The following is a 27953-nucleotide window of genomic DNA, read 5'->3' on the forward strand; positions in this document are numbered from 1 at the left end:
GCCCAGCAGATGATCCTGATGCCTTCCTGGGAACATTTGAGAAGATAACCATGGGTGCTGAATGGGAGAGGCCAATGTGGGCCCTACGGCTGGCGCCATACCTGGCGGAAGAAGCTCAAGCAGCCTACTTGGCTTTGAACGAGGAACAGGCCAGGGATTATGAGATGGTAAATGTGGCCATTCTAGAACGCGTGGGCCTCTCAAGGAAGCAATACTGCCAAAAGTTTAGGCCAGCCAGAAGGATGGCAGCTGTGCAGCCCTGGGCATTTGCCCAGAGACTAGTGGACTGGGCCACCCACCGGCTGAGGCCCAAAAGACCAACAGTGAGTAGAATAATGCACGCATTCTTCGGATACCAGTTGCTACAGAGCCTCCCTGAGAACATCTGAGTCTGGCTCAAACACCACCAGCCTTCCACAGGTGACACATAGGTCACGTTGTCCAAAGAGAACACAGAGCCAGATGGTCCCCAGAGGAAGGGCCAGCCCCATAAAGACAAAGATTTGGAGCAGAAACTGGGGGGACCCCTTCCCAGGAAAGGCCTGTAGAGGAAGGAGGAATCCCAAGGAGTACCCGATAGAGCTGGTGTTATTGTTTGCACATCCGGGCAGTCCTGGGTTTTGTGTTCCAGCTGCCTATACTGCCAGCAGTGTGGGTGGGCTGACTGTTGTGGCTGGACTCATGTTGGAGGTTGACAAAGGCTGTTCAATAGCCTGGTGAGGGTAGGGAGGAAACCCCAGAGGAGTCTAGTAGGTAACACCTCAGCTTGCTCAGTCATACAGAGTAAAACCACATGGATTCTAGGTGCATGAATGGCCCTGGAGTGTATCCATGGCAACAAAAGTTCCTGCCTGGAGGAGGAACTCAAGTTCCCCCAGAAGTGCGGGGCAGCTTTAAGTGGAAGTGGTAGTAGAGGGGTTACCCTAATTTGTGGTGATAGGTGAGGACTGGGGCTTGCCACCCTGAGTTAAAAAGGAAAAGTTCCCTAAAGAAGGGCATGAGGACTCCTAGACAGGGAAGCCCCAACAAAGGAGGCAGAGAAAAACAAAGCCCTCATGTTAATGAGCAGGAGAACCCAAGCTGAAGCCCTGAGTAGACAGAAGATGGACATAAAAGGGAGCTGGCCAGCCTGAGCCCCCTAGGCTGTGTCCAGACTAGCCCCCAGTTTTGAAGGGGGCATGGTAATTAGCATGTTGGGAGATTACTAATGAAGTGCTGTGCTGCATATGCAGCACTTCATTAGGTCAAATCTCCCCCACGGCAACTTCGAAGAGTGAAACTTTGAAGTGCCAGCTTGCGTGTAGCTGCGGGTCGGCCCTTTAATCCTCAAAACATGCAAACTGGTCCTTTGAAGTTTACACTTCGAAGTTTCCGGGGGGAGATTTAGCCTAAGAAGTGCTGCATGTGCGCCGCAGCACTTCATTAGTAATCTCCCAACACCCTAATTACCATGCCCCCTTCAAATTTGGGGGCCAGTCCAGACACAGCCTTAGAGGGAGAAAAGGGGAAGCTGGAACTCTCAACAACACAGCTCGCCGGAGAGAGGACGTAGACCCCACTGGATGGCCTGCGAGAAATCAAGGCCAAGAAAGTCTAGCAGGATGCTGACTCTGTACTGGAAAAAAGGGGGCTACAGGAAAAAGTCCATGATTTCTGTGAGGTCTATAGGTGGTGTCAGAACTATAGGGACAGCCACTCCCTGACCAATGTACTTTTTTTTGCAAGGGGGAATGAAGGAACCCCCAGGAGAGGACACCAGGGACCACCTAGGACAGGGAGAGGAACTTCCCCAGAGGAACCCCACTGGCAGAGAGGCCAAGGACAGCCAAACCTCGTGGTTCATAGGGAGGAATGAAGTGTGACAATGCACTGGATAGGAAGACCTAAGCCACACCTCTGGCATAGCAGCTCCAATGAAGAAGGGTTAATTGGAGCTGGTTGAGTAAGCCCAGGCCTAAGTGGCGAACAGGGAGCCGCTGCTGGTCTTATTAGCCTGGTAGCTGCACAAGCCTGCCAAGGAAGGCTGTAGTGAGGAAGGAGTCAAGCAGTTGTTGGCTGTGCTCTCCTGGTAGCTGTAGAAGCTACCAGTCCCTGACGCTGAAGGTCTGAAGCCTTAATGTAAGACACTCTGTTACTGGCTCGAGAAGCGGAGTGCAGCGCAGGGGCGATACGTTGGCAAGGAATCAGGACTGCCAAGTTCTGGCTGTTGCTCTGATTGGCAGCTGGGGTCCTGGGGTTAGCATAAGGCAGATAGGGAGTCAGGACATCAATACTGGCTCTGAAAGGAAACGTGGTGAGAAGTCAAGCTTTTGAGCACTCACTTGCTGCATAACCTGGGATGTGCCGCTAGCTGAAAGGGTCTCTCCCAATAAGGCTGGTGAAGCTGCATGATGCTGTGCGAGGGGCTCAGGGGTCCACAGCTATGCATACACACCAAATGTTATTCCAGTGCATAACATTCACCGATGGCTCCTATTAATTATCAATGTCCAAAGGCTCGCTGGGCCATCAGCTTTCAAACTGGTTCTCTGACCAAGAGCAGCCCCGGTTGCTTTCTATTCACACACGTGTGTTCTGTTTCCAGGAACCAGAAGCCAGAGAAGGGGCAGCTAAGTTGTCTGAAACAGTAGACGGTAATTTGACCCAGGGTGAGATTTATTCCTCACTTCATCACAAACAGTGAGATGCCGCCATCTTATCTCCAGCTGAGCTCGATAAGGCCACGGCTTCGCTCTGGCATGAAGCTTTCTCAGGCCAAGTCTACACCTGTACTTTACAATGCTGTAACTGAAACTAGTCCCTGCTTGGCATCTTCTCTAATTGCTTACAGCCAGTGGAAAATGGGAGTAAGATGGAGAGAAACGGGAATGTAGGACAGGGCATGTCTGGGGAGCAGGACACTGCAGCACATCAACACTTTTTCTACACAAAATGGTTGTATCAAAAATGAAGGGGGGGAAAAAATAATAGAAAGTTTACTTTTGTGTGCCAAAAACTTTCAGGGGCGGGAGTGTTAAAAGTGGAGTTGTTGGGTTTTGGTTTTTCTTTCTTTCAGATAAAGCCACCTTTTTTTCTGCAAAGTGTAATAAAATGGCTAATGTTTGTATGGTGGGTCACATGTTTTTCTTGATGAGTGGCTAGAACATCACCCTTTGTCCCTGCTCTTGGGGAGCTAAGGCCCACTAGTGGCCCAGGAAGATAGTAGGGAAGGAAAGCAGGCAGGGATCTAAAATTCAGCCCCTTTCAACCTCTGTGCGTTTCTTACCCTCTTCACCTTCAGGTAGAGTTACTCTGGTCATTGATGCTCAAGTAGGATGTCTTCCTGTTCTGCTGGTACAGGGTCTCCCTTCCTCTGATTCTCTGGTCTTTCAAATCTCAGCAACACACCTCCAAACTCCGGTCCTGTCTCCTTCCTTACTCCACCCTCTCTGCCTGAAGCATGGGGGTTTAAGAGGTTCCTGACCAGACTTATCCATCTTCCCTGTAGCTCTCCCCCTCTACTTCCTGGCCCTGTTCTACCCCAAGATAAAAAGGGAAGCAATTCCCAGGCAACCTTATGTGACCATAAGTGTAATTTGGAGCAGCCCTAAACCTGTTTTAAATTCTGTCTGTCATGGATCCACAGGCTTTGCATTACACCCAGCTTTCAAGCAGTCCCTTTAGAGGAACCCCTTTAGTGTTTCAGTCCCACTTCTCCTTCAGGGTAGGCCCCACAGTTTCACTGTCTGGGAGACAGCCCCTGGCTCTAGCTCTCCTGTTTCACACCATGAGCTCTACACAATGACTCCATCTATCAGCTCCCATTTAGAGACTTGTGCCTTTTTAAGGGACTGAGGCACTTCAAGTGGTTGCAGTGATATCCAGCCTCCTTTTCAAATTAGAGCAGACTCACTGGATTGTCTTGATTGTGTTTGTGACGTTGCACTTCCATATTTTTAAGGAAATGTTTTAATATGAATATTCATAACTCAAATATGCTTTATGCCAAATGTGGCATGTAACCAATCATTGAGAAGCCTGTAAACTGTAGACTGTGGCAGTACAAAAGGAACCTAATGGCCAAATGCTCAAAACAACAATCTGTGAATAGTCTTGTTTTTCCTGTATGGCTGAATTATGATTGGTCTGATAAAGACATGTGACCATAACATTTGTTGCTGGAATTTCTCTTAAATGTGTGTACTTTTCCAGAGGGTTGTGATGGAACTGAACAAAAATTTCCAATGCTGGGGAAATTCTATAATGGGAATGGGAAGCAAACAATTATGGTCTTTAGCTGTCTTCACGAACTGCTCCCCACCCCGAGCAGTTACATGAGAACACCTGGAAACTAAAGAACTCTAATGAAGGGGTGAAGAGAAGCTGCTGGACCCAGGTCAAAAAAAAGAACAGCTCTGGCTGGAGAAGGACTTTATGGCTGTGTCTACACTTAGACAAAACTTCAAAATAGCCATGTTAATGGCCATTTCAAAGAATATTAATGAGGCACTGAAATGCATAGTTAGTGCCTCATTAGAATGCCACCGGCTGCAGCACTTCAAAATTGCTGCTTTTCGCTCCCACACAGCTTGTCCAGAGGGGGGTCCTTTCAAAAGAACCCCGTCAACTTCGAAATCCCTATCAGCAAATAGGAATAAGAGGATTTCAAAGTTGGGGGATTCTTTTGAAAAGGACACCCCTCTGGACAAGCCACGCAGGAGTGAAAAGCGGCAATTTTGAAGTACCGTGGCCAGCGGCATTCTAATGAGGTGCTAAATATGCATTTCAGTACCTCATTAGTATTCTTTGAAATAGCCTACTTGATATAAGAACTAGGGTGAAAATTTATGATTTGTAACAAGTTCTCTGAGGCTCGAAGTTGGGGAGTAAGGGTACTTAGAAGTGTCCGTAGCTACACAACATGTAGGCTTTACAAAGTTTGCAACTTCAAAGTTACCACAGAGAGAATTAGCCTAATGTGGTGCTGCATATTCATCGCAGCACTTCACTGTTATTCTCCACTCTGGCTGAGCGTAGTAGGTTTAGCTCGTGTGTTTTCTTTTATTTTGCTTAGTAACTTACTTTGAATTGTCTGTTATCATTTGCCACCTCTTAAATCCTACTTTAGATACCTAATGAAATTACTTGTTTATTAATGAACCCACTGTAAATAATTGTTACCTTGGAGGAAACAAGAGCTGGGTTTCTCTCTCTTTCATTGATAAAAGCAGCAAACACAAGCATACTTTGTGTAAAATGTTTGTGCAGAGTAAGACAGATTTATCTGGGGGGGTGGGGGGGTTGAAACTGTGCACCTGGGTGCTGTGTCACATCTCTGTGACTGAACATTCCCAGAACTGACCTGACATCAGTCTCTGCTGGGGGCTGTAATCCCAGCTCTGTGCCTTTGTGGGAGCAGACTAGAGAGTCTGGTCCAGCAGGACAGGGTGGTGAAGTGCCCCAGAGGGCAGGTAATCCAGCTCCAAGTATGATCAGTCACAGTCTCAAGGGGATCTCTGTGATCCAATCCATCACAGTGTTAACCAGCCATCTGGGGTCACTTTTCTGCTAACTTTACGGAGACTGAATTTAGGTTAGGACATTCAAAGGACTTGGGAGTTCCATGGTGAATTTCAATGGAAATTGGACACTAACTTCTTCAAACTCTTTTGATAATCCCAACCACAAAACCAGAGAGTTTTCAGCTGCTGTCAGGGAATGGTACAGAGAACAAATTTTGCAATCGGTGCAAGTGTTTGAACCAGTAACTTGATGCAACAACATTATGCTCACTTAAACGTTGGATTGAGAAAGTTCTTAAGCATGTGAGTAATCCCATTGACTTCATTGGGATTATGGTCTTAAATCTAATCACATGCTTAACTTTAAGAGCTTTACTGAATGCGGGTCCCAAGCTGGGAACAGAAATGATCCCGTGACCTGTGTGTCCAAACACCATGAACCAACTCAGCTAAAATTTCAAACACCTGAAATCTCTCTTCCAACCCAGCAAACATCACCTGGGATCTGAACCAGTGCCCCTCCATGTGATACCTCACCACCTATAATTAACTACCTGAGACATCAGTACAGGCTTCACTATGAGATGCTAAATGCAGCTGGCCATAGGTTGCCTGATTCCCTCTCCATTTCCTACCAAATCAACATGCCCTTAAAGAGTTTGGGAGAAAAGTGTTTCAGAGGCTGAGTTCAGTATGTGGGCTTCTGAACCACAACAAAGAACACAGACAGAAATAGAAGTAGTTTTAAGAAACTCAAACACATACAGAAGAACAAACCTGGTCTAGTTATTCCTCCAGTCAATCAAGGAGTGAGAGATTTAACCTGATTTCTTAAAGGGCCATAAATATTCCACACCATGTTGAGGGAGAGGAGAACTCAGTGGTGCATATGATGCTGGCCTTTTGCCATAAATAGTGGGTCCCCCAGTCCCCTTGGTGAGGTGGGTCAGAGGTGACTCCTTTGCCTCTATTCTTCAGCATTATGCAGTTGTGTTCCAGTAGAGGAGAGAGGGGAAGGGCTCTTGATCTGAGCCACAGCCCTCTGTGGGTTTCTTACCCGCTACCTAGCAGGGCTGGAACAATTTGCATAGAGGGAGTGCTGAGATCTATTGTATCAAACCGGCAACCCTGCATATCATGGAAACTACTTCAAGCCAGGGGATGATACAGCACCTCTGCATCCACCCACCTCTCCTTGGGGAAGATTACCCATGGTCATGGGTGCAAACAGAGGAAGTTTCCCTTCCTCTAGTTCTCCGGAGCAAAAGTGAGAAAATGGGGTAAATACATAGCAGGGAAAGAAAGAAACTACAGACTAACACAACTACCCCCTCTGAATCTAGTTCTGTGGTTCTTCAGCAACAAACCTACAGTTCTCCTCTAGCTCTTCTCTTCCTCACCACTAAACTTCCCTCTATACCCTGCAGCAATGTGGGTGGGGGGAGGGGGCAGGGATGGCTTTATTAGTTTCCTGACAAAGCCTTAATTGACTACAGGTACTTCAATTAGCTTGGAGTAGCCTTCTGTAGCCCACAGGGAGCCCCACCTCAATTAGCCTGCAGCATATGGCTCTCCCCTCTCCAGCTGCTTTCTGGGCCTGCTAAATTACGGTAAATAAATATATAGTGTATCATATTTAAGGGTTTCTATCAGTTAATTTAATATGGTAAAGTAATCTAAATGTTAATCTTGCCAATGTCTTTTGCTTCATGGACTAAAAGGAATTAGCAAACTACCCCATATCAGGGATTAGAAATATAAAGATGTTATTTCACTCACCAACAACAAATCAAAAATGTTCATTTGAAAATTTCCATTTGAAATGTTTCATGAGAAAATTTCAACATGAAAAAAAAATCATTTTCAGTCAAATATTTGCTTCAATTCACCTTGAATCATTTTTGAATTTGTTTTGGATTAAACATTTCATTTTGATTTTTAATCCCTGGAGTTTTCAAAATGTTTGTTTTTCTTGTTTGCTTTTGGGGTTTATTTCCTCTTTTTCCATTTTATTCCAATAAAATGAAAGATTTGGAAGCTGTTGTTTTTTCTTGTTCTTGTGTTTTTTGCTTGTTTGTGTTTCCACTCACAGGTTTGCAAGTCATCTCTCAGTCTGGAAGAGTTACAATGCAAAAGAGGAAATGAAACTCCATGACTCCATCCATTTGTAATTTTTGCAAACTTTGAAATGGTTCAAAAAACAGCTGGGGGGAGGAAATAAAACAATTCATTCTGCTTATTCAATTCCTAAAAAGGAAGATAGAAACCATATAAAAATCTCAAATTGTTCAGCTTTCAAAAGCTGAAATGAGCAAATTTTTAATTCAAAAGTAGATGAAACAACATTTGCCACTGAGAAGCTGGCAAAGTATTTCAGACAAAATATCACCCCGGCTGTGGCCACGCTACCGCTCCCTTTCGAAAGGGGCATGTTGGAGAAGGAGTTCGGAAGATGCTAATGAGGCGATGGCATGAATATGCAGCCTCATTAGCATAATGGCAGTCGTGCGTGATTCAAAACTGCTGCTTTTGGAATGCTGCCACTCATGTAGCCAGGGGTCTTTTGAAAGCACCCTGTGACTTCAAAGCTCCTTCTTCCTATTTAGTATTAAGAAGAAGGGGCTTTCGAAGTCAGGGGGTCCTTTCAAAAGCCCCTGGCTATATGGGCGGTGTGTGTTCCAAAAGTGGCACTTTCGAATCATGTGCAGCCACCAGGATGCTAATGAGGTGCTGCATATTCATGTCAGCGCCTCATTAGCATCTTCTGAACTCCCCCGCCAACATGCCCTTTCTGAAAGGGAGGGGTAGTACGGCCACAGCCCCTGAATTAGAGGACAGTATTAATGAGTTGTGGGGCATTTACAGGATTCATTACATATGATATACAGGGAAGTGATCACTAGTAATTACACATATGGATACTATTTAAACAAGGTCCCTGCCTGTAGGAGGCTACAATATAAGGCCTTGATCCTGCAAACGCAGCAGCTGACAAATTCAGGGTAAACTTTATCACTGCAAATATTTCCATGGGAATCAAAGTCACAGTGGTAAAATTAAGCATGCTTGCCAGATTGCAGACTAAGCAGAAAGGGCCAGCTCCTTAAACAGCATAAAAAGTGCAGCCTAGCTCTCCAGACTTCCGTGGAGCTACAGCTATTCGCTTTAGCCTCAGATCTGGACCTGCAAAGAGAGGGGGTGGTCTTTGATATGAAGTGACCATTTCTCACATGCCAGTCTTCCGCTGTGGCAGGGTTGGTCCAGATGCCCAAAGGGACATTCTTTGGCTGTGTCTACACCACCCCCGAAGATCAACCCACTGTGGTTCGATCTTCCAGGGCACATGCATCCAGTAGGTGCAAGAAGGGAGGAGTAAGAAAGGTTGACAGGAGAAACTCTCCCATCAACCTTGCCCAGTAGGGATGGCCCAGTAAACTGAGCAGAGATAGGTCAATTCTAGCTGTGCAGTTGCCGTAGCTAGAATTGCGTGTCTTCAGTCAACTCACTTTGCCTAGTGTAGACATAGCCTGAGTCAACCTTATGGACACACAGAGCTAGCTTGGCAGCAGCAGCAAGGACAAGAATACATGGTATCGGGAACATTGAGTAAGAGCTGTGCAAGCGAGCAGTGACTTGGTCCCAAGGGAGCTACATGGCTGTTAGTTGTCGGCCTTGTTTGGACAAGAGGTGGAGCAGGAGCAAGAAGCCTTATACATCAGGGTGTTGCTGCTAGTCCATGCAGGGTTCTAGTGGCTCAGGTGGACACAGAAATTAACATCAACTTCGCTCTTTTCCTGAACATTTTTTTTTCTGATTTTGGCAAAAATTACATTTTCTCTTGGGAAATACAAGAGAAAAGAGACCTGGACCCAGCATTCGGGGGGAGAAAATCTATGTGAGTCTCATCAGGTGAAAGGTAGTAAGCATCTTTCCATTCTCAGTCTGGAGAGGGACACGAGCCCCAATCAATAGAGGCCACCAGCACAAGAGGACTCACCTTAGACAAGGCAATTGAAGCCTCTTTTCTCATGGAAATGTAAAGGCGTAGCACTCCTGACCGTGGAGACCTCTGTACCACAGCCATCCTGAGCAGAGAGGGAACAGAGGCAGCCAATTGTCCTTCCAAATTGTTGTTGGCAAGAGCATTCTCGGAGCTCAGACTGCAGTAGCAGCCCTATTGCCTCACCCCCAGGAGAGGGAGAGAGGTCAGTGTGGGAAGAAACTGTGGGTTGTTTGCACCTACTGAAGAGAACAGGGTGGAGAGGTTGCTGCTGAGCTGCACAAGCTTCCAGGAGAAGAGGAACTCAGTGCAGAGAGCTGAGGTGCACCTTATCGCCCCACAACGGGAAGATCAGAGGAGGGTCAGTACACGGCTCAGAGCAGCTGCAATTTTTCCTGTGGTAGTGTTCTGGAGGAGCTGGAGCCTGAGGCAGGCCCTGTCCTCGAGAGCAGAGCGACTCCAGAGTTCCCAGGCTGGGCAGCCAATGGCGGATCTCACACAGCTTATCTCACTCTGCCTGTGTCTTCTCTGTGAGTATCGTGTCATCTTTTTTTGAAAAACAAAACACCAACACCAAAAAGTTTATCTGAAAGAGTCTGAAGTTTCAGGTCTGTTTGCTTTTTTTCCACGAAAGTCAAAATTTTCCTCTGAAGGAACACATTTTCTGGAGAATACAGAGATGGAGAATGTCTCACATACATCTGATGAAGTGGGACTTTGCCCACAAAAGTTTATGCTCCAAATAGTCTGTTCATCTATAAGGTACTTCAGAACTTTTTGGATACAGACTTATATAGCTACCCATCTGACAATTCTGGAGAAAATTGCATTGAGCTAAGATCCCAACTTTCTACTCGACAGTTTTGAAAGACATTTTCCAATTCGCACTGAGTACCCACTAACAAGTGGAATTATTCTTACCTTTCCTTTTAATTTTTGTCTAACTAAAGTCTTTTGAGTTGAACTGATGATATGATTAACTTAATGAATGTTAAAATGAGAAATCTTCTGTTGACAAGGATGAGGACAAACACTGCATTTCTCTTTGTCAAAGAAAAGTCTGAACATTTGATTTAAATAATCAACATGAATAAAATGTGACCTATTCCAAATGTCCTTATATAGCAGACAGTGGGGGTGAAATCTCTTAATGAGTTTTAGTTTCACTCACTGAATTAAATTCATTTGCACTTCAGAGAAGTTCTACCTTGTAAAATAAAAGAAAATGTCCCTTTTTCTGTTTTGTTTCCTATCCCTAAAATACGTTTGTTTTCCTTTTCCAAGCTCTGAGCGTTGCATCGCAACAAAGGCAGAATTTCAGCTGTTCTTCTTCTGGTGAGTACTTGCTCAAAGCCACTGCAGAAGTAAAACCAAGCAATGAAACTCAGTTGACTTCAGTGAGGTTTCTCCAGTGTGAGAATAAAATTTGAGCCATTGGCAGGTAAGTTCCAGATTCCACTTTGAACTCTGTGGAGATCATGGGGACCAGTTAACACCAATGGACCCACCATCGACGTAGGAGGTTGTATCTGTACTGCCAATTGCAAGATCAGGACATGAAGCTAAAGGAGAATATTGCATTTCCTAAAGAACTTAGGGATGGGGAATCCCCAGCCCATGGTCTGAAACCAAACCGCCGCTTGTCTGGATTCAGACACCAAGGCTCAGGGCTCCCCTCCATAGAATCCAGCTCACAGGAAGGTGGAGGGTTTGGAGACTGAGGCCTCACAAACCAGGTCTGGCAAGCTGCAGTCCAGATCCAAACCACATGTTCTGCCAGGAGCTGGGGCCATGGAGAGCAGGAAGAAGCTCGTGGCTCCAGTGCTGGTTGCTGCTTTTCCCCCAGCTGGGAGAAGGGAGGGAAAGCACCAGCAGCCTGCCTGGATGCTTCATCCTGCTGTTCTAATTGGTCAGAATTTTTGGACTTGGGACCTGAGCCCCAGGCAGAGATCAATCCCCTGCTATCATAGGAAACCTAATTAGAGGGACCTTGGGTGCTCAATTTCCAGTTTGAAGACAATTTGATCACCTAACTCCTTTGGGCTACTTTGAAAATCTCTGTCTACAATTTATCCCTTTGACAGCTAATCTAGGAACTCTAGCAGGGTCTGATCCTGCACTCGCTCATGTCAATGAGCCCTTGATTATGTCAAAATGAACCACTTAAGGACAATGAGTCACTGAGGTTTTATTTTTCCAGGCACACTTCCTGCCGCTGAGATGTTCCTGTTGACAACCTCCGCTAAGGAGGGGGACACTGTTAGAGGCAGATGCTTAATCCCTACAGAAGCCTCTGCCACCTTCATCTTCTTTTGCAAAGATGGCATGGAAATTTCAAGGCTGCCAGGCAAGCGTGGAAAATTCTCATATAATTTAACTTACAGCGTGGCTGGCAGCTCAGGCGCTATTTCCTGTGGCTACGTGTACGAAAATGACACTAACCTGACGTTATATTCTCAACTAAGCATGGTTCGGGACCTGAACGTTGAAGGTAAGACAGTGTTAATTACTTGGAAGATAAAACATTGCACTTGTTTGTTATCAGAAAGTAAAATGACTAGAGCCAAAACCCTGTGAACTCTTTTTACTGGAAATATTGAACACTTTACAGTTCTTTCAGAAATTTTTGGTCAGACTTTTCCAGATTTTTTTGCATGAGCAAACTGAAAATCAACATTTTGTGAGTAACAACTCTGGGCACCGAGCTTTTTTTAAAACAAATAATGACCACTGTTACCAAAACTCAAACATGATTACTGAAATTTTCATCAGAATCCCAAGAGGTAATTCACCTGCAACATGTTCACTTTGGTCACAACGGCATTTATTTGCAAAGAAAAATTTTTAAGGGAAAAACATGACATCAGCTCTAACACATAGTAAATGTGCAGGTTTAGGGGCATCGTCTGGTAACATGGAGACATCTGAGCACTCAGTCTCTGCCCAGTGTGCTGGAATCTTTTGGTGAACAGGCCAATTGTTAACCCCGCTAAAGAGGAGCTGGGTGGTTTTGAAATTTTAACTCGGGGATCAGCAAACCCCAGCACAGCTGCCAAGAGTGGCATATGAGCTCAGCCCTGCCCCTCCTCCCCAATACAGCCAGGAGCTTGCTGTAAATCTAAGCCATGCCACCTGTGGATTAACAAAAGACCAGTTAATACCATCAGTCACCACCTAAACTGCAAAGCTCTGCATCTTAATGTATTTATTAATGAAGCTGTTGTAAGTAGGACTCTTAGTGACTTTAAAAAGTATCACTTGCAGTGGGACTATATATAGAGGTCAAAACGTCAAATTTCGGGACTCCACCTCGGAAGGTTGCTGACCCTTGGTTCTACACCATTCTGCCATCCCTGACTCTCCTGAGGTGAGGGGTCAGCTCCTCCTGTTGGCCCCAGCCCTGTGGGAAAACCAGCATAAAGTTAATATGGCCTGAGGCTACCAAACATTTCTTCAGTTCCTCTGTCCCATTTGGAAACACTCCCATTAAAATAAGGAGAGTATTAAAGGGTTTGGCTCAGCATTTCCAAGGAGGGACACTGTTGGGAACATGGGGCACCAAACTGGCAGTGGCCTCTTTCCATAGCAAAGCTAGCTCCTGCTATTGCAGGTAACCCCATCTTATCATCCTCTTTTTAAACCTATCAAGCTCTGTTTTGAAACCAGCTACTGTGTTTTCCTCCTCCCCATCCCACTCTTCTTGGGAGGATCCCATCTCTGATGATTAGAAAGCACCTTTAAATTCCCAACCTGGTTTTTTTCCTGGACATTTATCTCCATTTATTCTTGCACCAATGATTTTCTGTACAGGTGCCGATTCCATGAGCAGTCCAACTGAGATTCTGCATTATCAAGGTAACTGATTTGTATTTGTTCTGACACCATCTACTAAATTTATTGAGGGCTAAGGGGCTGAAGCCGCTCTGGGGAGTCAGGCAATGTTACAAAGGTCTATCGGCACAGGAAAGTCTGCTTGGGGACTGAAATAATCGCATATCCCAGCTGACAGTTATGCTGACATAACCCTGATATAGAAACAACTACACCAATAAAAGTGTGCTTCCATCAGCCTGTTATTTGGGGGCTACACCAGCTGAAGAATGACTTGTGTCAGCATTCAATGTAATTGGAGGTATAGTGGACCCAGGATTTGAGAAATTCAAGGTCAACGAGGTCATATCTTTCATTGGGCCAACTTCTATTGACGAAAGAGACCTGAAAAGAGCCAATGTAGCTGGAGACTTTGTCTCTCACTCACAGAAACTGGCCCAATAAAAATATTGGGGTCTTTTCAGCAATATGAAACCTGACCCTGATTTGGCTGATGGATGTTAATGAATGGTCATTAAGTGGTATTATTCTTCCACCAGCTGGAATCTGGCCCTTTGGCCCCAGTAGAGTGACCCTGATTTCCACCAGCCAAGGATCATTGACACACGTGCAGTAAGGCTGATTTGCACCAGCTCACTGATGTGAATATTCCCCCTGCAGTGATAAGCTGTAGGTGTTAGTGCCTGCCTGAGTCACTGTGACTGTGAGGGACCAACCTGTTGTGAGTCTGAGTGTGTTTATTCCGCAGGCAGGAGTGTTCCCTCCAGTGACACTGAGCACAGCAGTACCAGCAGCTCTGAGGCCAAACCAACTCCTGAGGGTAACTAATTAATATTTGCTAATGGCCAGGCTCTCAACCTACTGGACGTGGTGGCAGCGGGACTGACAGACTCTGCGTGCCCTGTGGCAAGGTCTGGGCGGGCGGTTCCATGCCCCTGGAAGGGGCAGGGCCAACGGGGAAAGAGGCGGGGCCTGTGACTGTCAGCCTTCAGTGCCTCCGGGCCATGGCGGTGGCTCCTCCTCTCCCCTACAGCCGCACAGAGCGGCAGAGCACGGCTGACATGGCACTTCAAAGGGACCTGGAGCTGCATCCACTGTCAAAGTAGCAGCAGCAGCTGGAGCTCTGGGCCCCTTTGAATCTCGGGGCCCCAGGGCAACTGCCCCCGTTGCACATCCCTGTCGGCAGGCCTCGGCCGTGGGAAGATTTCCACAGAGCGCTTCAGGCTGTGCAGGAGAGACTAATTCAGCATCTCTCCCACACGCCAAGCCAGAAGGGAGCACCTTGTTCTCGTCCAGTCCATGAGACGGCCCAGCCGAGTGACTCCCTCCAAGCTCCCCAGTGGCAGAGAGTTGCGGGTAGCACAGGGAAAACAGCAGGAGGCAGGACTGCAGCAGACTTTTTTCCATGTAGCTCCTTCTGCCTCTCATTCCTCAACTCCCCGGGCTAGTGTGAGGGGAGGGCGGCACTGGGAAACTTCTGGCAATTCCATCAGCAATTTCTTCCCATGATTGAGTTTCTCACAACCGATGAGTGTTGTGGTAAAATGTAACTTTCCTTGGAAGTTCAGTTTCCTTTTACTCAGGCTACATCTATGCTACAGGGTCTTGTCGACAAAAACCCAGGGAACGTGCAGATTACCAAGGCATTCTGTCGACAGTACATCGACAGAAAGCAGCATTTTTGTCAACAGCCTTCTCCTGCTCCCTGTGAGGAATAGCGCCTCTGGTGGCAGCGACCTGTCGACAGAAAGCTGGTCAGGGTATTCCAGAGGACACTCTGTCGACAGACAGGACTTCCAGGACACCAGGCAGCCCTGTCTGCTGTGCATCCAGCTGGCCATTTTGTCGAGAGAGCGGCCGGGCACCCAGGCTGCTCTCTGTCGACAGAGTGGATTGCTCTTGCGATCTGCTTGGCAGTCTGGCTATCATCTGTTAACAGAAGTTTTCTTGGACGATGTCCCCCAACAAAAACTTCTATCAGCAAATCCCTATAATCTAGACATAGCCCAATTAAGTTGACAACAGAAAACATTTCAGTCTTTGTCAGATGATTTGTTATTTTTTCAGTGATTTCTGACTTGCTGAAAACAAAAAAACCAAAAAAAAACCCAAGAGATGTTTTCAGGGTTTGGTGAAAAAGCATTTCCCACCAAAAATGTTGACAAACAAAACATTTGCTTTCCATTTTCATCAAGTTGTTTGCAGAAAACTAAACAACCCATTCTCAATCAGTTCTGAGGCTTTAATTCTCAGGCCTCCTTATCCCCAGCTGACCTTGCCACCAGCCAAGGTAACTCCAGAGAGCTGCCTCTTTAGAGACCCCTCATGCTGTGGAAAGGGCAGTGGTGGATGGGTTTGGAGATACATCCAGCCTCTCATCCAGTCCAGACCCTCCCCCACCAGTCAGGGAAGCCATTGTTGGCAATGTAGCCATGGAGTCATGGAAATGCGGGGCTAGAATGGACATCGAGAGTGCAACTGGTCCAGCAACGTCCACTGAGGTGGGGCCAAGTCAATCTAGACCATCCCTGCACATGGTCCCCATGGGTCCTGTGCCCTGCCTCTGCCCTTCCGCAAGGCTCTGCCCCCTGGCCTGGTTGGAACCTGAGGCTGGGGTAAGAGCAGCCCAGAAAGTCATGGACCTTCCATCTGCCCTGGGCAGTACACTGGACTGGAGCTGGTTTGGTGCATCCCTGTGCTGGACCCTGGGCAGGTGAAGGGCCATGGACTGCCCACGGATGCCTGGGCTCCCAGGATGACTGTTACCAAAGCCTAAGATAGGAACATTTGGGGGATGGGGCCTGCCTCACCCCCCACAAGAGGTGGGGTGGAGAGGGAATGCCACCAATCCCTGCTCTGCCCTGGGGTCTGCTGCAGTCTCATTCCAGCCCTGAACTCGCTGTCCTCTGGATGCACCCCAGCGGTACTGCTAGCTTCCAGAATGGGAAATTATGAGAGTCATCCAGAGATGGGTTCTGCGTCTGGCTATTCCCCTATGCAATATCCTGGGGTCAGCTCCCATCCACAGTCTTCCTCCGGAAGAACAGTCAAGGAGAGGACTTGCCCGGGTGCGACAGGCACTGCTTGGGGTCCCGCTGGAACTCTGTACTGGTGCACTGATGCCCTGTTTTCTCTCTGTGCTGAATGTGCTGCATGGCTCTGAAATGTCATAGCCAGCCTGGGAGAGTTGCTTGGAGGTCTCACATCACTGCGGTTCCCCTTCTGAAAGCGTCACCCTCTCTCCCTGCCGCAAGGTCTGCGGGGCACAGCTGCCCTGCCGGAGGCAGAGCTGCTTTGTGCAGATACCCCTCTAACTCTGTACACATAGTGCCATTTGCCTGCCCTTCAGCCACCCATCAGATATCCCCTTGTGTCTTGCAGGCCAGACCATGTCTCCCTGTGTGTGGATCCTCCGCTGCACCCTGGTCGTTCTCCTCCTGGTGTCTGCCCCCATCGTCACCATTGCCTTGGAGAGAAGACACCATTGCTCAGCCTGAGCCACCAGACCATAGCAACCAGGGGATATAGCACATTCCCAACCCCTGTTCCCATCTGCATCCCCAGGCCTGGGCACCCGGCTCCCAGCTGCTTACTGTATTCCCACTGTGCTGCCTCCTATGCATCCCAGTCTCTGTGCTCCTCGCCAGAAACCCTCCCTTCTCCATGGCTCAATCCCTCCGAACAATCCCATCGCTCCACCTGCCTAGAGCAAATCATTGAGATTGGCACAGAAAACCCCTGTCTTGTTTCCTTTTCCCACATTGTCTGTCTATCCTCACACTGTGACCTCCTTCGAGATTGTCCCCTCTGCAGTGCCTGGGAGGCACCTGACACGTGGTGGTGCTTCCCCACATAAACCTGTAATCTTGGTTGGGGTGTAGCTCAGAATGTCCAGAAAACCAACCAAGGTGGCTGAGCTCTAGGGTCTCACTGGGAGCTGATGGTCCATGGGGGTGAGGCACTCACATGTGATAGGCCTCCCCCACTTCTGGACAGCTGCACTTCCCCAGCCTGCACCTCATGTCCTGGTCCCACATAGATTCCTAGGCCAGAAGGGAGCGTTGTGATCGTCTAGCTCAGTGTTTCCCAAAGTGGCGTACACATACCACTGGTGGTACTCAGAAGGATTTCAAGGAGTGGGTGGCAGAAAATAAATGATTAAAAATCATGAGATAAGCACTGGCAGAAGCGGGTACACCGAAAAGGCCAAAGTCCCGAAAGGGGTATGTGAATGTTTTAAATTTGGGAAACACTCATCTAGTCTGACCTCCTGTATAACACACAGGTAAGAGTGTTCCCCAAAATAATCCACAGAGAACAGCTCTTAGAAAAACCCACTTGTGCTGGTTTTTAATAAGCCAGTGATGGAGAATCCAACACACCCTTGGTGACTTATTCCATTGGGTAATTACCCCCACTGCTAAAAATGTCCTGTGAAACTGGCAGATCAGGTGCCAGCAATGTCGTGGTCCCAAGGCCTCTAGTGAGCACTGTGAAATGCAGGCCTGGAGTCCGGCCCGACTCACCTGTGCATCAGGAGTGTCAAAATGGGTATTAGATTGTAAAAAGAAATATTTAGTGTGTAGCCAAGAAGAAATGTTTTGTACGTTGCATTTAGCGCATCTGTGAGCCGCGCTGTCAGGTAATGCTGCGGTGTTTGTTCTGTAACTAAAACTGTTGCTCTGAAGTCAGGAAAGAAACCTCACCCAGTGCAAAGTACTGGAATGCAGCTGGGATGAGGCATTCCACCCAGCCCATCAGGAACGGAATTAAATGGGCCACTATCAGCCATCAAAAAACAAGCCTCCTGGTATATCCTTGAAGAGGGGGATGAGGAGAAGATCTCATCTGATACATTTGAATTCCAAGGATGTGAGAATAAAACATCCCTGACAAGAAGGAACTGGGGTCTTTTTACACTGTTTGGATTTTAGGGGCAATGATCTCTCAACATAAGCAACCCTGCATCTGCCTAGTGGACATACAGAGCTGGGAAATTTCAGCTGCTCTGTCACCATCTTAACCCTGAGACTGCAACACATTTGTCTGTGTGTATTACCTGCTTTATCCTTGGAAATAACTCTTTCATTTCTTTTCTTAGTCAATAAATATGTAGGATTGAACACAAGTGTTATTTTGGTGTAAGACGTAAAGTATAAATTGACCTGGGGTCAGTGGCTGGTCTTTTCAACTGGGAGTAACTTGAATATTTTGTGATCTTTGGTAGAAAGTTGTTTTGTGATCTTTGGTATGAAGTGGCCATTTCTCACAGTGCCAATCTGCCTGCGTGGCAGGGTTGGTCCGAATGCCCAGAGGGACTGTCTTTCACACCACGCTAAGACTGAGCAGTGCCTGAGGAGTTTACGCTTGTGATTGGGTTGGTGAAATGCTGGTGTAGAATTCACAGTCACTTTCTCCACTGCGATCTGCTTCTCAGCAGTCTGTCCTGAGTGGGGAGGGTCACTTTTTTGACCGTGTGTTATATTAAAAGCTAGACACTGGCAAGCCTGTAAATATATTGTGAAGCTGCCTGTGACAAAACACAAAGACGCTTCACATCAGAAAACATGATTTTTTCATTCATATCGAATATGCTCACTATTTAACAGTGCGCCCACACCACCTTTGTCAGCTCAGAACCAGTTCCTTAAACAGTTTTATCCTGTGTTTATAGCGTGCGCACACACACACACACACACTAAAGTTAGATTAAAAACGTAAATCATATTGCTGGAAGCTTTCAAAATAGCAGAACTTTATTTTGTAGAATTCAGAATGATAACACACAAGAATCTTTTGATCTGAAATGGAGTTACACAGACGTTGCCATTTAATCATGATGGACTAGACAAAAGAGGGAAAGAGGAGAGATTTCAACTGAGTGCAAATAATGAGGCAAAAAGTTAGAAATGGTTACCAGACCAAATCAATCAATCAATAAGGATAAAATGCTTAGTAATTCCTACCTTAATAAACTTTCCCATCATAAACTTTCTCACCACACAGCTCTAGCAGATTACTAACCAAACTCTCACCAGAACACCTTACCATGAAGTCCAACAGGGTGTGGAGAAAAGACAGAGAGAGAAAGAGGTGCCTGAGGCCACTTGTCCCACCCTTTTGAAAAACATTTTCAGGTCAGAGCCAGGACACAAAGAGTCTTTGTGGAAGACTTGGTTTTTTGTTTTTTTTTTTCCATCTGTTTGAACTTTGTTTTCATTTCCTGCTTGATGACTCTCTTTACTGTATCAGAGAGGTAACCGCCCATGCCCCACTGCCTTGTGGGTTATCCTGGGAAGGAGCAAGGCTAAGGGAGTAAACCGTGACAGAAAATCCAGAGGGAAGTCCTAAGGCGGTTCTGTGCCAACTTCTGGCATTGACCCGGCAACTCCTGCAGCTGAGCTGGTACCAGACGTAGAGGTTATCCTCTCCTTTGGTCTATATCAGTAAAGCCGAGAGGGGAGCACTGGCATCTGGGCAGCCCAGGGTCCCAAAAAACTGCCCAGGCTGGTGCCTGGAGAGGTACTCCAGCATTGCTTAGCAGCGTTGAAGAAAGCCATCGAGGTAGCCGTGTTAATCTGTACCTTCAAGAACAAAAAGAAGTTCTGCTCTGTCATACCACGACAAAGATCAAAGTCAGAGTCAGAGTCCAAAGCCATGCCAAGGGTTAAACCGCAGTCTGTGTCAGAAGTTACAACAATGGATTTGGCAGCGGGAGCCAGGACCGGAAAGCAGAAGCAAGAAACAGAGCATGGCAGCAGCAAGGACAAGACATGGTATAGGGAACATTAAGTAAGCACTACACAAGCAAGCAGCAACTTCGTCCCAAGGGAGCTACGTGGCTGTTGGATGTAGGCCTTGCTCGGACAAGGGCGGGGGAGGAACAAGATGTCTTATACATCTCTGTGTTGTTCCTAGTCCTAGTCCTTGTTCCTAGTCCTATATCCTTGCCCGAGGAGGCTGTGAAGGCCAGGACTCTATTAGGGTTTAAAAAAGAGCTTGATAAATTTTTGCAGGTCAGGTCCATAAATGGCTATTAGCCAGGGATAAAGTATGGTGCCCTAGCCTTCAGAACAAGGGCAGGAGATGGATGGCAGGAGATAAATCACTTGTCTTCTGTTCTCCTTCTCTGAGGCACCTGGCATTGGCCACCGTCGGCAGATGGGATGCTGGGCTTGATGGACCTTTGGTCTGACCCAGTATGGCCATTCTTATGTTCTATGTTCTTATGTTCTAGTCCCCTACTCAGGAGGGTTGTAGTAGCTCAGGTGGATAGAAAGGTTAATGTGAACTTCGCAGAGAACGCCACCAACAATGATTTTTTTCCTAAAGGCTCTTTTGATTTGGCCAAAAATCACATTTTCTCAAGGGGAAAGAGACCTGAGCCCAGCATTCAGGAGAAAGAAAATCCAGGTGAGTCTCATGAAATGAAAGGTAGTGAGCATCTTTACATTCTCAGCCTGAAGGGGGATGTGTGCCCCAGCCAATACAGGACACCAGCAGAGGAGGACTCACCCGAGATTAAAGTGATTGAAACCTCTTGTCTCACGAAAATGTAAAGGCGTAGCAATAGCCTGACCGTGGAGAGCTGTCCGCCACAGCCATCCTGAGCAGAGAAGGGATCACAGACCGTACAGCATCCTTCCAGACGGTTCTAGGCAAGAGCATTCTCAGAGCTCAGGCTGCAGTAGCAGCCCCACAACCTCACCCTGAGGAGAGGCAGAGAGGTTCGTGTGGGAAGTAACTGTGGGTTGTTTGCACCTACTGAAGGGAGCAGGGTGGAGAGGTTGCTGCTGAGCTGCACAAGCCTCCAGGAGAAGAGGAACTCAGTGCAGAGAGCTGAGGTGCACCTTATCTCCCCACGACTGGAAGATCAGAGGAGGGTCAGTACACGGCTCAGAGCAGCTGCATTTTTTCACGTAGTAATGTTCTGAAGGAGCTGGAGGCAGAGGCAGGCCCTGCCGTAGGGAGCGGAGTGACTCAAGTTCCCAGGCTGGGCAGCTGATGGCGGGTCTCACACGGCTCATCTCACTCTGCCTGTGTCTTCTCTGTGAGTATTGTGTCATCTTTTCTTTGAAAAACAAAATGCCAGCATCAAAAAGTTTATCTGAAAGAGTCTGAGGTTTCAGGTCTGTTTGGTTTTTTTTTCCACAAAAGTCAAAATTTTCCTCTGAAGGAACACATTTTCTGGAGAATGCACAGATGAAGTGGGTCTTAGCCCACAAAAGTTTATGCTCCAAATAGTCTGTTAGTCTATAAGGTGCTCCAGAACTTTTCGTTGTTTTTTGGATACAGACTAACATAGCTACCCTTCTGACAATTTCTGGAGAAAATTGCATTGAGCTAAGATCCCAACTTTCCACTCAACAGTTTTGAAAGACGTTTTCCAACCAGCACTGACTATCCACTAACAAGTGGAATTATTCTCACCTTCCTTTTAATTTTTGTCTAACTAAAGTCTTTTGAAACAAAAAGCAGTCAAGTAGCACTTTAAAGACTTGCAAAATAGTTTATTAGGTGAGTTTTCGTGGGACAGATCCACTTCTTCAGACCATAGCCAGGCCAGAACAGACTCAATATTTAAGGCACAGAGAACCAAAAACAGTAAGCAAGGAGGACAAATCAGAAAAAGATAATCAAGGTGAGCAAATCAGAGAGTGGAGGGGTGGGAGGGAAGATCAAGAATTAGACTGAGCCAAATATGCAGACGAGCCCCTATAGTGACTCGGAAAGTTCCCATTACGATTTAAACCATGTGTTAACATGCTGAATTTGAATATAAAAGCCAGCTCCAATGCTTCTCTTTCCAGAACGGTGCGATAATGCTTCTTCAGTAACACACATACCTTTAGGTCATTGACAGAATGCCCCATTCCATTAAAACGTTGACTGACTGGTTTGTGGATCTGGAGTGTTTTGATGTCTGTTTTGTGCCCATTGATCCTTCGAGTTGAACTGATGATATGATTAACTTAATGAATGTTAAAATGAGAAATTTTCTGTTGACAAGGATGGGGACAAACACTGCATTTCTCTTTGTCAAAGAAAAGTCTGAATGTTTCATTTAAACAATCAACATGTATAAAATGTGACCAATTCCAAATGTCCTATACAGCACACAATGGGGGTGAAATCTCTTAATGAGTCTTAGTTTCACTCTCTGAATTAAATTCATGTGCACTTCAGAGAAGTTTTACCTTGTGAAATAAAAGAAAATGTCCCTTCTGTTTTGTTTCCCATCCCTGAAATACGTTTGTTTTTCTTTTCCAAGCTCTGAGCGTTGCCTCGCAACAAAGGCAGAATTTCAGCTGCCCTTCTTCTGGTGAGTACTTGCTCAAAGCCGCTGCAGAAGTAAAACCAAGTAATGAAACTCAGTTGACTTCAGTGAGGTTTCTCCAGTGTGAGAATAAAATTTGAGCCATGTGCAGGTAAGCTCCAGATCCCACTTTGAACTCTGTGAAGATCATGGGGACCAATTAACATCAATGGACCCACCATCGACGTAGGAGGTTGTATCTGTACTGCCAATTGCAAGATCAGGACATGAAGCTAAAGGAGAATATTGCATTTCCTAAAGAACTTAGGGATGGGGAACCCCCAGCCCATGGTCTGAAACCAAACCGCCGCTTGTCTGGATTCAGACACCAAGGCTCAGGGCTCCCCTCCATAGAATCCAGCTCACGGGAAGGTGGAGGGTTTGGAGACTGAGGCCTCACAAACCAGGTCTGGCAAGCTGCAGTCCAGACCCAAAGCATATGTTCTGCCAGGAGCTGGGGCCATGGAGAGCAGGAAGAAGCTCGTGGCTCCAGTGCTGGCTGCTGCTTTTCCCCCAGCTGGGAGAAGGGAGGGAAAGCACCAGCAGCTTCAGCAGCCAGCCTGGACGCTTCATCCTGCTGCTCTGAATGGTCAGAATTTTTGGACTTGGGACCTGAGCCCCAGGCAGAGAGAAATCCCCTGCTATCATAGGAAACCTAATTAGAGGGACCTCGGGTGCTTTAAGCCGCTCAATTTCCAGTTTGAAGACAATTTGATCACCTAACTCCTTTGGGCTACTTTGAAAATCTCTGTCTACAATTTATCCCCCTGACAACTAATCGAGGAACTCTAGCAGGGTCTGATCCTGCACTCGCTCATGTCAATGAGCCCTTGATTATGTCAAAATGAACCACGTAAGGATAAGAGTCACTGAGGTTTTATTTTTCCAGGCACACTTCCTGCCGCTGAGATGTTCCTGTTGACAACCTCTGCTAAGAAGGGGGACACTGTTAACTGCAGATGCTTAATCCCTACAGAAGCCTCTGCCACCTTCATCTTCTTTTGCAAAGACGGGATAGAAATTTCAAGGCTGCCAGGCAAGCATGGAAAATTCTCATATAATTTAACTTACAGCGTGGATGGCAGCTCAGGCGCTATTTCCTGTGGCTATGTGTACAAAAATGACACGAACCTGACGTTATATTCTCAACTAAGCATGGTTCGGTACCTGAACGTTGAAGGTAAGACAGTGTTAATTACTTGGAAGATAAAAACATTGCACTTGTTTGTTATCAGAAAGTAAAATGACTAGAGCCAAAACCCTGTGAACTATTTTTACTGGCAATATTGAACGTTTTTCAGTCCTTCCAATATTTACAGTGAAACTTTTCCAGTTTTTATTTTTTCCCCCACATGAACAAACGGAAACCAAACATTTTGTTTGTAACATTTCTATGTTTCAGGATTTTTTTTAAAACAAATAATGACCATTTTTACCAAAACTGAAACATGATAACTGAAACTTTTATTGGAATTCCAAGAAGTAGTTCTCTTTGAATATGTTCAGTTTTTTTTTTTTTTAAATGAAAAATCTTTTTCAGGGAAAAACATGACAGCAGCTCTAACATGTAGTGAATGTGCGTATCTGGGGACATTCTCTGATAAAATGGAGGCACCTGAGCACTCAGTCTGTTCCCAATGTGCTGAAGTCTTTTGGTAAACAGGCCACTTTTTAACCCACTACAGGGGAGCTGGGTGGTCTTGAAATTCTAACCCAGGGTTCAGCAACCCCCAGCATGGGTGCTGAGAGTAGCACATGAGCTGATTTTCATTGGCACATGAGGTGGGAGCTCAGCCCCATCCCTCCTCCCCAGTGCAGCTGGGAGCTTGTTCAAAGCCATGCCACCTGTAGATTAACAAAAGACCAGCTAATGCTACCGACCCACCACCTCTATGGTAAAGCTCTGCCTCTGAATTTATTTCTTAATGAAGCTGTTGTAAGTGGGACTGTTAGTGGCTTTAAAAAGTATCACTGGCACTTGGACCACACATTGAGGTCAAAACGTCGGATTTCAGCGCTGCATCACGGAAAGATTGTTGGCCCCTGTTCTATGCCTTTCTGGCATCCCTGAGGGGGCAGCTCCTCCCGTTGACCTGAGCCCTGTGGGAAATCCAGCATAAACTTAGCATGGCCTAAGGCTATAAAACATTTCTTCAGTTCCTCTGCTGCATCTGGAAACACTCCCATTAGGATAAGGAGAACATTAAAGGGCTGGCTTGTCATTTGCAAGGGGGGTCACTCTTGAGCACATGGGGAACAAGACTGGAAGAGGCCTCTTTTCACAGCATGTCTAGCTCCTATTGCAGGTAACCTCATCTTATCGTCCTCTTCATAAACTCCTCAAGCTCTGTCTTCACACCAGCCACCATGTTTGCCCCACAAACACACACACACACACTCTTATTGGGAAGCTCCCACCTCTGAAGGTTATGAACTTTTTCAAATGCCCAGCCTCAGTTCATCCCTGGCCATTTATCTCTATTTGTTCTTGTGTCAACAATTTTCTACTTTTGCACTATCTACACAGGTGCCAATTCCACAAGCAACATGACTGAGCCTCCACCTTATCAAGGTAACTGATTTGTATTTGTTCTGACACCATCTGCTATTTCTACTGTGGACTCAGGGGCTAGAGCCCCTTTCCGGGGACATTACAAAGGTCTGTCATCATGGCTAAGTCAGCTTGGGGACTGAAATAATCACATACCTCAGTTGACAGTTAAGCTGATAAAACCCTGGTGTAGACACAACTACACCAGCAAAAGTGTGCTTCTGTGAGGCTGTCAATGGGGGAAGCGGTGTAGCTACACCAGCTGAAGAGAAGGTGAAATTTTCCCGCTGAAGATGTTGACCGAACCAAACTTCTTTTGTTTTTTAATTCATTTTCTTCACAATTTTTTGCAGCAAACCAAACCAACCAGTTTCTAACCAGTGCCAAGGCCTACATTTTCAAGTCTGCTCCTGCCCAGTTGAATTTCCTACCCACCAGGGCAAACCCTCTAAAGACTCTTTACTCTACCAAGCTGCCCTGTCTAAAGACCCTGTGGACATAGCAAGGGGAGCTGAGCTAAGAGATGCACCCAGTGCTGCTCTAGCCCAGATCCTCCCTCTACCTGTCAGGGAAGCCTTTGTCAGGAATCTAATAACAGAATCACAGAAAGGTGGGGCTGGAAGGGATCTCAAAAGGTCACCTGGTCCAGCCCCCTGTGCTGAGGCAAGACTGAGACCACTCCTGACAGGGGTTTGTCCAACCTGTTCTTACAAACCTCCCATGATGGGGGTTACAAAGCCTCCTTTGGAAGCCTGTTCTAGAGCTGAACTAGCCTGAGAGTGAGCAAGGTGGATCTACCAATCCTGCCTGAGGAGCAGTGGCTCAAGGCCCTGAGAGCGCAGAGCAGACCATGGGTCTGTAGACCTGTGTGTATTGTCCTGAGTCACATCCAGCATTCCTGCTCCAACAGCCTCACACTCCCCAGCTCCCAGAGGAGTTTCTGCCTCCTTCCAATCTCTCCTTGCTCTGCCCCTCCTGGAGAACAGCCCAGGGGCGTGCTGCTTCTGGGAATGACAGTCCCTGATGTGTAGTCCTGTAGGTCCCCACCCATGTGCAGTGGGCTCCCTGTGTCCGCTCTCTGCGGAACGTGCCCCGTGTCTCTGACACACCCTCGCTCTTCCTGGGCATGGCTACTCCCAGGTCTCCATCACTCCCTGGCTGTCTGTTGTGGTGGCTTTGCTGTCAGGAGCTGGCTGGACAGGAGCAGGGAGCACAGACAGGCCTATGTGGGCCTGGCCGTGGCTGGGCCTGTCCTAGCCAGAACCCAGAAGTGACTCACTGGCACCACGAAGCCCTGGGGTGGGGGGACCGACAGCATGAACTCTTCAGTGCTGGCTCCCACAGGATTGTTTGTCTTGCTCTGTTTTTCCCAGGTGGGACATGGCCACTGGGGGCCATCGGAGGAGTTGCGGGGCTCTCTGTCCTGTGTCTGGCCCCACTGATTTACCTGCTGGTGAAGAAAGGTAGGTGACAGGGACCTCAGCCCCAGGCTGTGAGCAGAGAGTGGCCGTGTCAGGAAGAGACTAAGGGGAGCATTTCCCAACAAGCCTATGTAACAAAGGCAGCTACATTTAATGGTCTTCACTGGGACTTGGGAAGCCTGGTCACTCTGGGTCTTTCAGAAACGCTGCCCCATGTGCCTAGGGGGCTGTTTCAAAACCTGCTGAGGAAGGCAGAAGCCAAAGTGCTGTGGGTATGTGATGGAGTGGAGGGGGGTGCATGTGTGAGAGACAGGCTGGATGTATGTGCGCAACAGGCAGAGCAGCGCACAGCGGCTAAGGATGACCCCCTGGGGCTGTAACCTAAGCTGGCAGGTAACACCTCTGACCTGAACAAGGAGCAGAGAGGATCCAAGCTGGGGTTTGAATTGGAGGAGGCAGTTAGAAGTGGGGAGGGAGAGTTGGAAGGCAGCCAGCCTGTGCTGAGGGGGAAGCTACACCCCAGATCAGGCACCCCCTTGGGCTCCTCTCCCCTAGAGGGGTTGGAATGACTGACTGGCGGCTGTACTGACACCTCTGTACTGCTGTGTCTCTGTCGACTAATAAACTTCCCATTCTACCTGCTGAGTGAGAGTCACTCCTGCCTGTGGACAGGGTGCACTGTTTGGGGACCTCCTGAACCCCATTACAGGGTGAAGCTCCCTAATCCCTTGGGTACTTTAACAAATACCCGCCAGTCCATCCTGGGCTGCAGCGGAGGGGTGGATACATCACACAGGGGCCAGCTGCTTGTGACTCTCCTGGCTGAGGCAGAAGCCTACTTGGTTCCAGGAAGCTATTCCAGTGAGGTACGCGAAGGTCAAGATTGCCAAAGCTGCCCAGTGGATTTAGATACACTATTTTCACACCCAGGCCTATGAGTAAACTAGACTGCTCTGAAAAGCCCCTGCCCACAGCATCACAGAATCCATCCCTCAGTCAGGCAGGGAGCCCGGGCAGCTGGGACACTGACAACTGTAATTTTTTCCTTGTTTGTTTCATTCACAGCTAAACAGAGATATCCAAGGTAGGGAGGAGGAGACCTTCGTCTGGGGTTGTTGTGATTCTGGATGTGTCCCCAGGGTGTGATGCAAGGAGGTGCGGTGTCAGGGTGTGGGGCGGGGGGGGCGGAACTGAGTTCTCAGCTGTCCTGGAATATTCCCTGGTGAGCAGGACAGGGACTGAATGTGGGGAGATCCCCTGAGGATCCATTGGGATTGCCTGGCCTTTCTCCAGGTTGGTGTCTAATGCAGGCTGAGACCCACCTGCTGGGAAG

General features: G+C 47.3%; 1 protein-coding gene across 1 annotated transcript in view; it reads left to right on the plus strand.

Moving 5' to 3' along the window:
* LOC142025194 (scavenger receptor cysteine-rich domain-containing protein DMBT1-like) overlaps window positions 1–27953 on the plus strand; it is a 903096-nt gene that overhangs the window by 538266 nt on the left and 336877 nt on the right. Inside the window, exon 3 of the mRNA XM_075017758.1 lies at window positions 27856–27864. Within this exon, the coding sequence (XP_074873859.1) occupies window positions 27856–27864 (9 nt within the window). The remainder of the gene's footprint in view (window positions 1–27855; window positions 27865–27953) is intronic.

The sequence above is a fragment of the Carettochelys insculpta genome, chromosome 22 (genome assembly GCF_033958435.1).
Source record: "Carettochelys insculpta isolate YL-2023 chromosome 22, ASM3395843v1, whole genome shotgun sequence".
NCBI lineage: Eukaryota > Metazoa > Chordata > Testudines > Carettochelyidae > Carettochelys > Carettochelys insculpta.